The sequence below is a fragment of the Rattus rattus genome, chromosome 6 (genome assembly GCF_011064425.1).
Source record: "Rattus rattus isolate New Zealand chromosome 6, Rrattus_CSIRO_v1, whole genome shotgun sequence".
NCBI classification, from domain to species: domain Eukaryota; kingdom Metazoa; phylum Chordata; class Mammalia; order Rodentia; family Muridae; genus Rattus; species Rattus rattus.
Genome location: NC_046159.1, coordinates 86,425,055 through 86,440,594, shown reverse-complemented (window position 1 = coordinate 86,440,594; position 15,540 = coordinate 86,425,055). Strand labels below are relative to the sequence as shown.

The 15,540-nt window shown below is 42.9% G+C and overlaps 1 protein-coding gene across 1 annotated transcript in view; it reads left to right on the top strand.

Moving 5' to 3' along the window:
• The window catches only part of Plekha8 (pleckstrin homology domain containing A8), a 46,339-nt gene extending 35,787 nt beyond the window's left edge, over positions 1 to 10,552 (top strand). Inside the window, exons 13-14 of the mRNA XM_032906459.1 lie at positions 4,967 to 5,028; positions 10,303 to 10,552. Coding sequence (XP_032762350.1) covers positions 4,967 to 5,028; positions 10,303 to 10,500 — 260 coding nt within the window. The 3' untranslated portion in view covers positions 10,501 to 10,552. The remainder of the gene's footprint in view (positions 1 to 4,966; positions 5,029 to 10,302) is intronic.
• The last annotated feature ends 4,988 nt before the right edge of the window (positions 10,553 to 15,540 follow it).

Below are 15,540 nucleotides of genomic sequence, written 5' to 3'. Positions count from 1 at the left end.
CTGCATATCATCCTAAACCACTATGAGGTTGGTTTCCTAAATTAGTCACAGGAGTCCATCCATATTTAAAGAGAAGCTTTAGATTTAGAGTACATGAAAGAAGGTAGACAGGGGAATCGTGGGAGTTGCCATGGCATGGGATCAGGGCCCAGCTGCCACCCTGCATTCCTCCACATGTCCATTTTGTAGTGACAGAGCCAAGACTGCCTTTGTAAGAGGAGATTGACCTGCACCTCCATCACAGTGCTGTAACTACAGCACATAGGTGCTTACTAATAAATACTGGCATGTGGGTTATGAATAGATGCATCTATCAGAAAAGCTAGACTTCATATAGCATCCTTACAATGTACTAATAATAACATAACTGAATCCTCACTCTGGACCTATGGAGATGATGTTACATGAGCCCTTTTCTCTGTTTGCTTGCCTTGTTTAGTTTGGTGTTACTGAGATAGGGGCTCACTGTATGTGTAGCACAGGTTGACCTCCAACACATAATCCCATGCCTCAGTCTCTTGGGTACTGGAATGGCAGGCCTATGCCACCACACCAGGCCTAGCATAAGTCTTGGAGTATTTAGAGGGAAATTCTTTTTTTTTTTTTTTTTTTTTTTTTTTTTTTTTTTTTTTTTTTTTCTGGAGCTGGGGACTGAACCCATGGCCTTGCGCTTCCTAGGCAAGCGCTCTACCACTGAGCTAAATCCCCAACCCCGGGAATGAGATTCTTGTTACTCTACAGCTTGGATTATTACAGTCTTGAGGCACAAAATCAGGCACTAAGTAGCCATGGTTATAAACAGAAAACTAAGTTAATTCTATGCCCTTGGAGAGGGTTATACTTTTTTCAGTTTCCAAGGGGCCATCTTCAAAGACTGTAAGCATTCTAGGCTTACATAAGATTATATGGCGGTTAGAAGCTTCCAGGACTAAGCCTAAGTCAGCAGATGGAGGGAGCCTCAGAAGCAATTACATCCGGAGAATAAAAGTCACTTTTACTACAGGCAAGCACTCTGCCCACAAGCCACACACTCCCCCAGCATTCTGCCTGGTACGTTTACCTGATCTATAGGCAGGACCAGAAGATGTTGATTCTGTGAGGAGAAACTTGGAAGGACAGATGTTGCTTTATGACTGAATTATTATAGCCAGCCTCAGCTCTGCTCTCCCTTCCCCACTCTCCCTTGGTGCTGTTCATGGAAGAGAAAAGGGACTTATGAGTTCTAAATTTTCACCCTGACGTTCAGGCTTATTTCAGAGGTCTTCTTATTAAAGTGGTGTCTTTGTAATAACCCTAATTTCCACTGCTATTCAATATGAGGAGGTAATGTACACACCCTAGTCACCACCCCCATCAGACATGGCTACAAGCTAACTGTGTCAACAAATGTGATTTAAATTTGAGCTCTTTGACTATTTAATACCTACATATGTACTTGCCTTCCTACCTACAGTGTATTTTGTCATTTCCATCCCATACTTCCTCTGATCCTCTTCATTCCTGCTGAATGCTTCTCCACAAATTCTCCTCACACTCTGAATTCCCTTTGAAGTATAAATGCCCGTGCTCAGCAGGAGGCAGGAAGTGCCGGTCACTGACCCAGGCTTTCTGAGCCCTGGTCTGGCAGTTCTTGCTAAGGCTCGTAGGCACCCCAGGCAGGCTTGCTCATCCATGGCAAACATGGCCTTGAGAAGATATTTACAAGAAGTTGTTCTGACCCCAAGGCTCCTTGATGCAGATTTCTTCTGGACGGTGGCTTTGCTTGTCTATTAAGAACAGCAGTCTCTGAGTGGAGCCTACTATCTTGTCTGACTTAAGATAGAAATGTAGGTAAACGAGTATATACCGGTGTCTTTACCTCTGGGATTTATTTCGAGACTATGAAAGACAGACTTTTGTTATTATTTTTTTCACAAAGAATAAACATTTTTGTAAGAATTGTTTGATGTGATACAAATGCCCCAAATTGTCATTGCTTTGTGTCCTTGGGAGGGTCACTTCCTCTCTGGGTCTTTCATTTCTTCCCTTGTAAATTGAAGAGAAAGTCAAAGAGAATGATTAGGCTTTGCATTTAAAAATTTAGAACGAGTCTCTGAGGAACAGACACATCTCAAAGAATTGGAAGACGGTCATTTATTTTATTTTTGTTTTTTTTTCACAGTTTCTGTGTAGTCCTAGCTCTCACTGTATAAACCAGGCTGGCCTCAAACTCAGAGAAATCCACCTGCTACTGCCTTCTGAATGGTCAGATGTGTGCACTACCATCTCAGGCTCATTTATTTCTTTTAGAGCGCACTGTATGATAATGAGTGAGAACTGCTATGAGGACTGACGGTGCTCAATTCTAATCTTCTCTGTGTAACCAGAATAGACCAGGCTTCGACTTCGACTTCATCTTATTTTAATACAGCCTAAAAGAGAGCATTTCTCTGGAATATTGTGTGCTAGTTAAGTCTTCTAGTTTCTTTAACCACTACATTTAAAAAGGCATTTATTTGTGTATGTGAGTTTGCATGTGTCGGGGCGGGGGTGGGCACACATGCTGCAGTGTTCTTGCTGTGTCTTCCTCATTGGATACTGTGAAGATGGGGAAAGAAAACGCTAAGATCTTCAGAGCTGCTGCTGAGCCCTGGGTCACTCAGAATCCACAATTTGGTGGATAAAGACATTTGCTCTTTGATTTAACTTCTGCTCATGGTTATGCAGCTTGGCCAGGTTCCATGAATCTTTCTCATCTGTGGCCATCACTTTCCCTTCTCTATACCCTACCAGCCTTCAGGATGCCCGAAACTCCTGTGTCTGGTACACCAGGGCCGGGTTAGTCTCTGTTCCTTTGGCACTATGTATAAACCTATTTAGCAGTTAGGTGAAAATGCCATTTGTCATATAAATGTATCTTTATATGATAATGGTGTGTTAAAAGGCTCACTCCCTCTGAGTCTGTCATGTTCCTGAGGGCAGCAGATTGACTGAGCTTAAGTCACCTGAAGATCCTCTGCTTTGCTCAGGGTGTGGAATATAGTAGGTCAGCACTAGATTCTTGTTAAATAAAATGACTTGTTAAATCTGCCCAGGACAGATTTTTTACAGTGGCATTTAATACTCTGACTGCATTAGGGTCACCGGAAAGTAAGGAGACCCACTCCCTTGTCCTGTGTCTCCTCAGATGGCCGAGAGGGTTAGAAGTATGGCTGTCTTACTTGGTTTCCTCAGGGCTATCTTGCACTGCTTGCCTGTACTGCACTCGCCATTTTCAAGACATCACCAAAACCCTGGGCACCATGTAAACTTCCCACGTGCCATCCACAGAGTCAGATGAGTTCCTGGTTTACACTGGTGCTAAGTGTCTTTAACCAGGTCCTAGCCTGCTTAGACTATTTGCCTAGAAGAAAAACATAAATAAATTTGCTCTTGGGCTCTCCTTTCAACTGTCTGAGAATTTCTGCATATTTGTATTTGATTGGTGTTCCTTCTACCTGGCTCTACACTGATCCTGACATCTCATCCTATTCCAAATAAGGGATAGCCAAGGGAATCAGTCGTATTTAAAACCTAAATCCTTACAGATAAAGTATGTTATAACATGGATTGAAATGTTCTTTTATAGAAATACATTTTGTGCAAATTCAGATCATGCAAAATGGAAATGGTAACTCCAAAAAACACTGACATTTTTTAATAAAGCCTTATCCAAAAATTTGAAATAAAAGGTGCCTAAAGTCCTATATCAAAGCTGGAGAAGGCTCTCTGCCCTCTGAGCTGCAGCTCCACGCCAGTGCTTACTTCCCAGCAGAGGTCAGTGTCCCGGGCTCTGCATTGCTTTCCCCACACAGGAACTCACACTGTGGTCCTGCTGTCTGTCCTCTGCTGTGCCTGTTCTTGTCAGAGCTGAGCATGACTGTGCAGCCTCTCACAGCGTCACCTGAGTCTTCACCCGATGGTTCAGTTCCTGCACTAGCACCACATTAGCCCAGGAAAGTAAGTAGGTTTACAACAGAAAACTTAGATGTACTCAGGCCACCCCTGTGATGCAGTATGAAATAATCCAAAAATGCCATAAACTCCTGGAGACAACATGTAGGCATGAATGAGACATACAAAGAAAATTGCATGGCGAGCTACAGATGTGTAGCTTCCAAAAGTATATCTAGTCTATGGGAATAGTAGAAAGTCAGTTTTAAAGTTTTTTATATATTGTTTATATATTGTTGCCTAGTATTTCAAAAAGTTGCATAAAATGCCATTCTTTGATCTTAGAAGTTTTGCATTAAAATTATTATATACAAGTTTTAAAATCTCACTTTAAAATATCTTGGATCAAAAATAATAGGCAGTTTGTCTTTAGCAATACATGTGAATGACTTTATTAACAGTTTCCACAATTACTTTATAACTAACTCCAGGCCATCCTGCCCAGACATTTTATTTGTTTGAAGGATGCTCTGTTTTGTTTTGAGATACAGTCTCCCTCTGTTACTTAGACACCTCTCCTGCCTCAGCCTACTGTAGATATGTATGCTACACATTGCTTTTCTATAACATTTTTAAGGGATTCGGGCTTCCATACTGTATATCCAGGGTTACTAAGAGAATTAAGACAAATGTTTGTTATCTCAGGAGTGAACATTAGAATTGTCAAGAGCTTAGAGATTATTTTACTAATTGGAAGATGGGTCTAAGCCTGGCCCAGAAATGTACCTTCATTTCAAAGAACAATGTTTTAAATTATTTGCATAATTGCAGTTGTATATAGTGATAATTTTTTATATTTTTTCTCTCTTATTGTGAAATATGAAAATTTTCCCACTTTGATAATAAACTGAAATTCAGATACAGTGACCCCAATATAGGTAAAAATTCCTGTTTTTCTTCAAAGAATAGAAGCCAGTAGTAAACATATATTAAGCAGTGTATTATAAAAATCACATCGGCATCTTACCATGCACAAAATCTCTTTCTTTTCAAGATAATGCATACGGCAAAACATTACGGCAACACCATGGCTGGGTAGTTCGAGGGGTTTTTGCGGTAAGTCATTCCTATCCCCTAAAGTTTGCATGATCAGCAAGGTGCTGTGTTTTGTTAACATCAGTGGTTCTCAACCTGTGAGTCAAGCCCCATTGGGGAGCATCGAACCACCCTTTCACAGGGGTTGCATATCCTGCATATGAGATATTTACATTGCAATTCGTAACAGTGGCAAAATTACAGTTATGAAGTAGCAAAATAATTTTGTGGTTGTGGATCACCATAGTGTGTAGGACTGTATTAAAGTATCACGGTACTAGGAAGGTTGAGAGTGACTGGTTTACATGGTCTTTCTACTTGTTTTATTTTTGTAGACAAAACCAAAAAAATCAGCTCATTTATGTTTGTTTATAGGCTTTGAAATGTGAAAATGTCAGCAATAGACAATCTCTCGGAGACCAGCTGGCAAACTTAAGAATGGGAGTGTTTCAGTGACACTGGAGCTGTGCCTCAAGTGGTTGTCTGCAGAGAGAACAGAAGAGAGCTGGGTAGTTGTGCTCTCAGACACCCAAGGAGAGGTTAGGCCCAGTGATGCGTCCCAGCTCACAGCTCCTCTGCACTTATTAAGTTGATTCTTAGCTCTTAGTTCAGGTTTTTCATCTTTTGTTTATTTTGTTTTGTTTTCAGTTGAATTTTATCTTCAAATATTAACTGTGTGGGTATGTGCCACCAGGCAGGGCTGTAATCTCTTCTTAGATAGTTGTTATAACAATGGAGATATTAGACCGTGGTATGCGTGTGTTTGCCTGGTATCTGGCATTCCTTCCTTCTTGGCATTTTGCTTTACCTTCTTAGCTTTTAAAAATACATTTTATTAAATCTTTCAAATACTGACCCAGTTTATATATTTCCTTAAATATATAGTTCTATTTATACGTGTTTACCTTTATATACCCACATATTTGTGGTATGTATGTAATTAGTTATTATGTAAATTCATATTTTTACATTTAGTCTGTAGTGTGATTCTGTAGTCTGTTATAGGTTCCGTGATGACTTCTGTGGTGGTGCTGAGGATCAAGCCCTCGGCCTCAGTTGCCAGACAAGCACTATTGGCTCCAGTCCCTTTTATGACCATTTCACTGTAGTGAGAGTCTGAGGAAAGTGGTATTATTAGTGGCTGCATAATACACCCCCCAGTTTGCTAAATCCTCTGAGCAAGTGCAGCCCCTGTGAGTTGGTTCTTAGCAGTGGCACAGCACTGTTTTTCTGAAATTCTTATTTCCCTAAAATAGATTGCTGGAAGAATTGCCTGTCACACACCACACACTGCATTTACAGATTACAGTTTGCATTATTTACCACACAAATACATCCTGAGAGACAGAGTTACTGCTCTCTGAACACTGAGGTTACGCTTATTTTCCCTGTTATGGACAGAGACCATAACACGGAGATAATCCATCTTTAGCTGTTGATGGTCTTAGACGGTGTCCAGTGTCTGACATTTATGTATTTAGGAAACCAGTGATTTCAAGTATTTTGGCCCAGCCCTGTGGATAAATGAGTTAAGTGTGGAGTCTCACTGGCCTTGTGGCCTCGTGGTTACTCCCCAAGTGATCCATACTTTGGAAGGCTTATTGCATTTTCTAATGTGCCAACTAGCCAGTCTCAGCGGCTCAGAGAAAACCCTGGAATTTGACTCATTTGACAGTGAGTAGTGAACTTCTATTCTCAAACACATCCCATTTGAATAAAGGCCAGCCAAGGTTCAGCTGTCACTTGGCCTTCCTGCCTTCCGCTTCAGCCAGATTGCAGAGTTGAGCTCACTCTTAGCTAGCCTTGCCTCTTTTCCTGGAGTGCTGATCTGGTTGAGTAAAGAATTCTAGACTAGCATTTGCTTCCTTGGTGCTCTTCAAGGTGTTGACTGTTGTCCTCCAGCGTCCACTCTCACTACAAGAAAGGTCAGTTACTCTCCCCACCAAGCTTTAGCTGTACTTCCCTTCAAGACAGTTTTACTCTTCCTTTCTCTTTACACTGAAAAAGTTCATGATAAGCTTTTCCCTGTTTTATTTTTTTCCCCATCTGAATTACAAATCTTACAAGTCCTTCAGTTCTAGAAGACTTTCTACATTGTTTTGAATAACTGCCTTATTTTCATTTTTATTTCTCTCTTTCCTTTATACTTACACTATCTTCTGAATGTTAATTATGTGCCAGACTTTGAGTAAAACATTTAGATGATCTTCATCTTTAAAATAAAAAATGTTTATCTACCTTCTATGCTTGAAGAGAGTATGAGGTTCTAAGAACTTAAGCACTTTGCTTCAGGTCTTCAAATGAATGTGTGAAAAATCTGAGATGCAACGATACAAGCCTCCCTTACTTTACAAATGAGGATGGATTCTCAAAGGCTTTCAAAATAAGGAGAACTATGCAGGTTCTCTGCTTTCTCAGGAGAGCTAGCCTAGTGATATTTGGAAGAGAGATTTTGACAGTCTTGTAAGCCAAACTAGCCAGACTGGAATGGGAAACGAAGAAGGAGCATAGGAAGTCTTCCACCCAGAAGAGGTGGTTAAGAAGCACAGAGGGATCCCAGGTTTCAGTCCTGGCCCTCATGTTCCTGAGACTGACAATGTTCGTACAAGAATAGAGATAGAAACTGCATGGTTCTTAAAAAATTATGATCAAAATGTTAGTAGGGAAGCAAACACGAAACATCACGTCTGTATAGTTACCTGTCGCTACAGCAAAATGCCTGGCGAAGGCAAGCTTATCTGGGCTCCCGGGATCTGTCATGACAGAGGACTAGGTAGCAGGAGCTTAGGCAGCTGCCCACATTACATCCACCATCAGAAGCAGAGCCATGGGGTCTGCTGCTTTCTCCTTCATTCAGACTGAGGCCCCGCCCATACAGAAGCAAGTGGCGTTGACCGTGGGTCTCTCACCCAAGTTTGAAACGCACTCCCAGATGCGCCCACAAGGTTGTGATTCTGGATCCTGACAGGTTGACAATATTACCATCATGAGTCTACCCTTTTCACCATAGGCTCCTGGCCATCTTATCATGCAAAATGCATTTGGTCCAACTTCAAAAGTTCTCATTTTGTTGTCTTTAACAGTTCCAAAACTGTTCAAAAGTATAAGTTGAGAGTCTCTTCTGAGACTCAGAAAAGTCTCTGTAACTCTGAGACAGTAAAATAAAAAACCAAGTCGCATACTCCAACATAAAAGGTAGGGCACAGAGTCAGCATTGAGTCAGAAGAGTTGGAACACAACAAGGGATATCAGACCACAGTAAGACCAAAGCCCAGCAGAGCACCAAATCTGTAGCTCACATGGAGCATCTAGAGTTCACGATGGAAGCGTTGCCTTCCAACGTGCCTGGGCAGCCCTGCCCCTGCAGCTCTGCTCCTAAAGCACATGGAGCCATACGCCCAACTTTCAGTAGCTACCTCACGGTCCTGGTATCTCTAATATCCTGAGCTCTCCGTTGCAACTTGGCTTCCCGCTTGCAGCTTTATGCAGCAGTCTGTCTGGGTCTCCTTGCAAGGAATCTAGTCTCACATAGCTTGGCTCAGAGGCTGTCTGGAATCTCAATCAAGCCTACATGACTCCCTTACTCTTGTGTCCATCATGGCTGTAAAGCCAATAACACATGGACAGGGTTTCCAACTTCTGCTGTAAGCAACAAGGTGTAGCCTGGTCTCCCAGTACCCAACTGCAATGGGCCTTACAGGCTGACCCTGGGGAAACCCTGCCCTAGGGGGTAGTTGTTCGTCAGGGAACTTCTTTAATGATAGTCTCAATTCAGGGTCTCCTTTCCAATGAATCTTTATTTATACAACATAGAGCTTTTGTTGGATATGGTGTCCCTCGGGCACCTTTCCTGTTGTCTCAAATTTCTTTTTAATGGTATTAATCTCTAAAATTCTAGCTGCTTTCTCAGTACTGGCCTTCTCTACAACATGGAGTTTCTTCTCCATGACAAACAGTGCATTTCTGCTCCCTTTTGTTCCCTGACTGTAGAACTGGATCAGAGCATGCCACAGCCTGGATGCTATTCTATGGGAGATTTCCCCTGCCAATGAAATTAGCCCATTGTCATTGAGTTCAGCTTCACTGAGAGTCTCAGCACTAGCAGAATACGGCCAGATGATTTGCCAGAATATAATGTGAATGGCCTGTAGTCCAGTTCCCAGTAGAGTTGGTTTCCCTCTGAAACTGCATTACCTGGACCTCCACTGCCAACACTTCTCTTGACATTCTAATTTTCCAAATACCCACTAGAACAGTCCACTTAGTTCTGCTTGCAACATCCTAAGGCTTTCTTTCTAGCCTGAAGTTCCAAATTCTTCTGGAAACCAGTTCGAAAGATCCAATAAACAAGAGGCCTGTTTCATCAAGGAACAATGACATTCCTGGTGTGAGTTTTCTATATTTGTTACTGTTCTCAGGGCTATAAGAACATGTCCAACAACAGCAATTTGTTCTGGCTTAGATGTTGAGTGTGCAGGCCCTCTACCAGCTGGAGCTCGAGACAGCTGGTCACAGTGCACCCAGTCAGTAACTAAGAGACTTTGCTGCTGGACACGTTTTCTTCCTTTTCATCAGAGCAGGACTCCAGGCCAGGCCATGGAATAATGCCATTCACATGTAGGTAGTTCCTCCTGTCCCAGTCAGCCAGGCTAGAGATTCTCTCACGGACACGCAAGAAGTTTATCTCCTAAGTCTGCCTCCTGTCAGGTTATCATCATTACCATTACTGTCCTCTTCCTTGTTAAACACATATACAGCGTTAGAGACACTACTATCCATGTGAGAAATAACAGAAGACATGAAGGCTCATGGGATGTTGTTTGCAAGTGAGGTATGAACAGAGGTGCTGGAAAGCTGGACAAACACGTGCTGACAAACAGGCATGCATGCTGATTGACCGAGGAATCAAGGAGAGATGATGAGATGAATGAGAAGGGAGCTTTTCTCTAAAGCCTTGCTTCTTATTAGTCCCTGACTTAGTGGCATTGTTCATTGTTAAATTGGCCCAAGTAGAAGGGACCCTGCCTTTTCGAGTCTTGAAGTTATGTGTTTTGGTGCTTAGAACATAATTTTAAGTGATCTGTGAACTAGAATTAGAAGGGCATTCATATTTGTATGCCCCTGTGTTCCTCGGGGTAATCATGCATATTCATTCTCTCTCTCTCTCTCTCTCTCTCTCTCTCTCTCTCTCTCTCTCTGTGTGTGTGTGTGTGTGTCTGTCTGTCTGTCTGTCTGTCAAGGTAAGTATACAAGAGACAATTGTGTTGCTGATCCTCACAAATAACTCTTTTGCAGTTAGCACTGAGGGCAGCACCATCCTATGAGGACTTTGTGGCTGCGCTAACCATAAAAGAAGGCGACCATCAGAAAGAAGCTTTCAGTGCTGGGATGCAGAGGGACCTCAGCCTTTACCTCCCTGCTATGGAAAAGCAGCTGGCCATACTGGACACGTTATATGAGATCCACGGGCTGGAATCTGACGAGGTGGTGTGACAGCCACAGGACAGCACCTCCTAACTTCAGGGAATAAAGTCTGTAAAGTGTTGTGTTGCCCTAGTTGATTTTCAGCAGCAGCTTTGATACTCTCCAGCACCTTTCCATAGGGAGGTGGACATGAGGAAGTCCTAGTGCTTTTATTTAGAATTGTTTTAATGCATATGTGTTCCATGTTTTTAAAAATCAAGGTGCTAAATATTTCAACAGGCTAACTGGAAACCAGATCATCGCTGTTCCAGACCTGAGTGGTAGGCAGTAAGAGCAAACTGACAGATGAATTTGTTGGGATCACACTTGTATTGTTCTGTTTCAGTTACTAGTTTTAATGGGCACCTAAACCCACTCAGTATGCAGGGCTATAATACAAAGTCAGTGATGAGAATAGCTTAGAGGCTGACTGGGCATCAGAGGGAGTATAAGCCCCTTCGTTGAAGGACTTGCTGTGTAAGAGTTTGTTATTCCTAGACTTTCTTGAGTGGATCCCTTCTCCGTTGCTCTGCTGATGGGAAGGGCTGTGTAGTGAAGACATGTGGGCAGTTGTGGTAAACACTGACAAGGACTGCCATGCCTATTGTCAGGTGGGACAGTGGCTCAAGAGGATGACCTCAGCCCATGCTGGAGAACAGACTAGAAAGTGCAGTAAGTCATTTGGGTGACACATGCCACTCTTTGCCAATACATTTCCCGTGTGTTATCTGAGTTGGACATCATAGCAAAACAGCAACTGTAAAAGAGTATTCATCCTACTTCACAAGTACGGCTTACAGTAGGGTCTGCTCACAGTCATGGAGGATCTTGTTTCTGAGGACTTTATTTGTATTTATTTATTTATTTATTTTGCCTGCTCTCTTCAGCAAAAGAGCCAGGTAGCTTCCAAATGTGATCTAGATCACCTCTGTATTGAAGCCACATGATGTGCTGTTTCAAAGAACAGAGTCCAGAGTGGAATGTCCCTGGGGATAACCTTTCTAGGTGACACACTCTCGTAAACAAGGCTGAAGAGCCAAATTCCCGTTTGAACTCTAGTTTACAGAATTCCCAGGCTTCTACAGAAACCAAATAAAACACCCTCCTTCCAGAGGAAGGGGCCATCATTCAAGTAACATAATTAAATGGAGAGTGAATAGACCAGCAGCTGGTGTAACAGCTTGTGGCATTCTTCTATAAAGAGTGACAGGATGCCCCGTCTCCCAGAAATGGACCAAGCTGCCTAGAGTGTGCACAGGGAAGAAGCCATGAATGCCTTCCCCAGTAGAGGCTACTTCCCCCTAGCAACAAGAAGAGTCACTCTAGCATAAGCAGTCCCCTGAAGAAAGTGAGCTCTTTGCCAAGCACGGGTAAAGGGAGTGGCTGTGCACACTGCTTTTGTTGCTGTATATACTAGGGCACTGCAGAGAACTTTGCAGGGAAAGGTACTAATTTGTCTTTTGTCTGTCTTTAAACAAGTGGGTATTTACTCAAATTAATGCAGCAGTAGAGAGGGCCACAGAGGCCCCTGCAGTGCCAGCTACTCAGAAGTATGAGGGCGAAGTATTATTTGAGCCCAGGATTTGGAGGTTAACCAAAACAACATACCAAGACCTTGCCTCTTAAAAATACTTTTAATAAAATTTTAAGCCAAGCAAGCATTTTTGCTGACATGAGAAGTTCTAGAAATTAAACCTAGGAAAGGGAGGAGTGGGCTGGACTTAACAGTGTGCTACTTTGCTCTTGCAGGAGTTTCATATGGATCCTCTTCTCTAGCTAATGGAAATGGGGGGCAGGGCCAGGGCATAACTTAGACCTCCTGCCCTCGACACAGCCTAGGACAGGAAAGGAAAAGTAGCCAACCCGCTTGTCTCTGCTACCAGGAAGTGGGCATTAAGCATGGCTGTGAGCAGAGCCGTAGGTGCCTCTGGATCTCTAGTCTGGGACTGGCACTCTGAGAGCATTTTGGTCCAGGTCCTCACTAAGGCCCTGAGTGCACGTGGAAGGAGAGCTGACTTGCAGGGCAGTCTGGGTTTGTAAGTTCATCCCACCTGAATTAGCAGTTCTTGGTTTCTCATTTTAGTTAAAGCTAATTTATTTCGTCTGATTTTCAGTTACTTTCTAAGAAATGAAAAGAAGAACCTGAAAGTGCTCCCTGGAGCTCCCTGCCCCCCAAGAGCCCCAGTATCCCTGAGCCACCCTCACCCTGACAGATGAAGGACTGGTTGGTTTGTTGACAGAATGTTTACCTTATCTTCATTGCTAAAAGTTTTTGGATGTTTTCCTAGCATAATCTTGAGACTAGGAAAATGTGTCTTCCTAGAGAGCAGCAGAATTGAATGAGCAGCACTGGCTGAGGGCTTACGGAGCTCAGCCCCAACACCATCCCATGATCTGCCCTTCACCCTCACCCCATGTCGCTCGGCTCCATGTGGGCTGGCATCAGTATGTGTGTTGAACTGAACAAAGGCTTTTTAATTGTGATAAGCCTTAGTCTTTTAAAAATAGATCTGATTATAACTAAAACCTACTGACAGATGCTGCCTTGGAGGAATATCTTTAAGGGTAGAAACCATCTTATAATTGAGGCAGAGTTGACAGCTCTTGACCCAGGCCGGAAGGGTACCGTAAGCACGTAATGGCTTGTTGCTATGTCCAAGTCATTATAAGCATGAACGCACCCCTAGTGTCACGTACCACAGTGGGGAACATCTGAGCTCCTCTTCTCAGCCTTGCAGCTTTTCTCTGCTACTGAGCATTGCTAGCAGTGACCCCCTGTACCACCCCCCATCAGCTTGCCACAGTGGTTTGCTCTCCCAGCTCTTGTTTCCCCTTCCTCAGCAGCAGCAGCAGCCCACCTGGTCCAGGATCTGTTATACACCTAGCCAAAATGCCAGCGCTTAGGGCAGACGCCATGTTCACAGTTAGCTGTAAGGTAAGGGAAAGTCAGCATGGGAGAGCTGAGTGCCACAGGAAAACGCACCCTCAGCTTTGATTGCTCCATAGACAGTGTAGTCTGCTTCTGTCTGTGGAGTATTTCCAGGTGCAGGAAGTGTCTGATGCAGTCCACAAACACGGGACACTTGGTTAAACTTGAAGTGAGAAGAGCTGAAGAACTCTTAACTAGTCCGACTGTAACAGTCATTTTACAGGGAGAGATTTCAGACAAAGCAACAGAAGTTGGAGGGTTGTGAGCAATACAAGATATAAGGCATTTTGGGGACATTTAAAAGAATTTTTTTAATGTGTTTCCTACTAGACCACTATGTCCTTCAGGCACGGAGCTATGTCATGTTGTGTTTCTGAATCATCAGTTCAAACCACTGCTTCTGATTTAGTCACAGGTTTACAACGGTTCAAATCCCTACCCTCATGTTTCATTTCACTACCAATCATTTTTAAATTCTAAGGTGTCTGGATATAAGAGTTCTGAGTAACTGCAATACGTGTTGGGCCATTACTCTGACATCTAATGCATTTGGGCAGAGAAAGCCAGATGTGGGATGCTTTGTGACACTGTGCAGGCTACATGGTCGTGTGCATCAGACCCATCCTGTGATGTGCACATGAAGTGATGTGACATATGTGTTCTACTTCCATGTGTCCCTTTGTAGCCTGCAGTAGCTTACTCAGGAGTTACACAATGACATAAATATCCGCCAGCTGTCGAGTGGCATTTGAAGACTTTATCCATGACAAGGTTATAGTGGCATTACATTAGTTGAGGGTCCTTCACTGCACACTGGTCCTTCCCTGTGAATTCTCCCAGTCCAACCCTGTCTAGACTCTGCTGCAGACCATTTGCATGATTTCTTGCTATACAGCTGCATTTGGGAACTCTAGGGCATGACCACCCGGCCACTGGTAATGCCTCTGGTACAGAGGTCGCATGCATTGATCCTCTTCTCCATTGTCTATATATGGCCTTTAATGGAAAGGAAAAAATGCCACTACCCTGCATTGCAGTTTTCAGAATTCTTGTAAATTGTGAACCCTGGAGTCTTCACAACTTCTTCAGGGTACAAAGTGTTTCTAGTCAAGCTGTGTGGGGACATCCTGCTTGTTTTAAATGTCTTATATATTTACAGTATGGTCAGTATCTTCCCTTTACACATAGCCTTGGGCAAGGTGGTCCCCTCACCCTGAGGTGGGTGGTTCCATCAGCCTTAGGACGGGTGGCTTCGTTACACAGCTGGTCTCATTCCCAGAGAGCCCCGAGTGTCCATTCAGATGTGTAGGTGGAGTCGGTGAAGAGAAGGGTGGTCTAGATGGCTGATGAGCCAGCCTCATGGCATGGGGTACCGGATGATTCCCGTGTGCATGGGAACTTCACTAGAATGTCATTAAACAGCCCAACTACCTCAAGTGAAATTGGCTGTGGACAATCTGTGTTTGATGAGAAATGTGTTTGGAGAAACTTATTCTGGTTAATAAGTTGAACAGTGCAGTGTCTCTATGAAGAAGAAACATGTTATACCAGATGCCAAAGGCTAAACTATACATAGATTCTCTCAGATCCATTTCTATGTTAATGTTTAATTCCTCAGTCTGTATCCTCATGAACATTTGTAGCTTTGTAGAGCCACGTGCTTTGGGTATCTGTCACAGAATCACCTCTTGTCCCTCAGTATTTTGAATGAACATCATAATGCTGATAGGAACTAAGTTAAACTACGAAAGTGTCAAACAACTTGTGGCTTCTTAATTTAATGGACCTTTACTTAGAAATGTATTGGAGCCTTTTAGGACCAATTGTGTGAAAATCTTGTGTGCAAACGTGTCTGCTTTTCTGTCCAAGTTGTTATTCCTGTATTTCATGAACAGTGGGGCAGGGGTAAGGGTTTTACTTTCTTTGGAGAATGTTTGAAAACATCTGTCAGATTTTTATATTCATTAGTTACAATAAACATATTTTTAGAGTATTTTATTAAATGTTCTTCAAAGGGTTTTGTTTGGGTTTTGCTTAATTGTATGTGCCAATAATATGTAGTATTTATGGAATGTCCACACTGTGCCAGTGATCATTCTAAGTCCTTGACATGGAGTGTTGACACGGATCCTCCTGCTAAC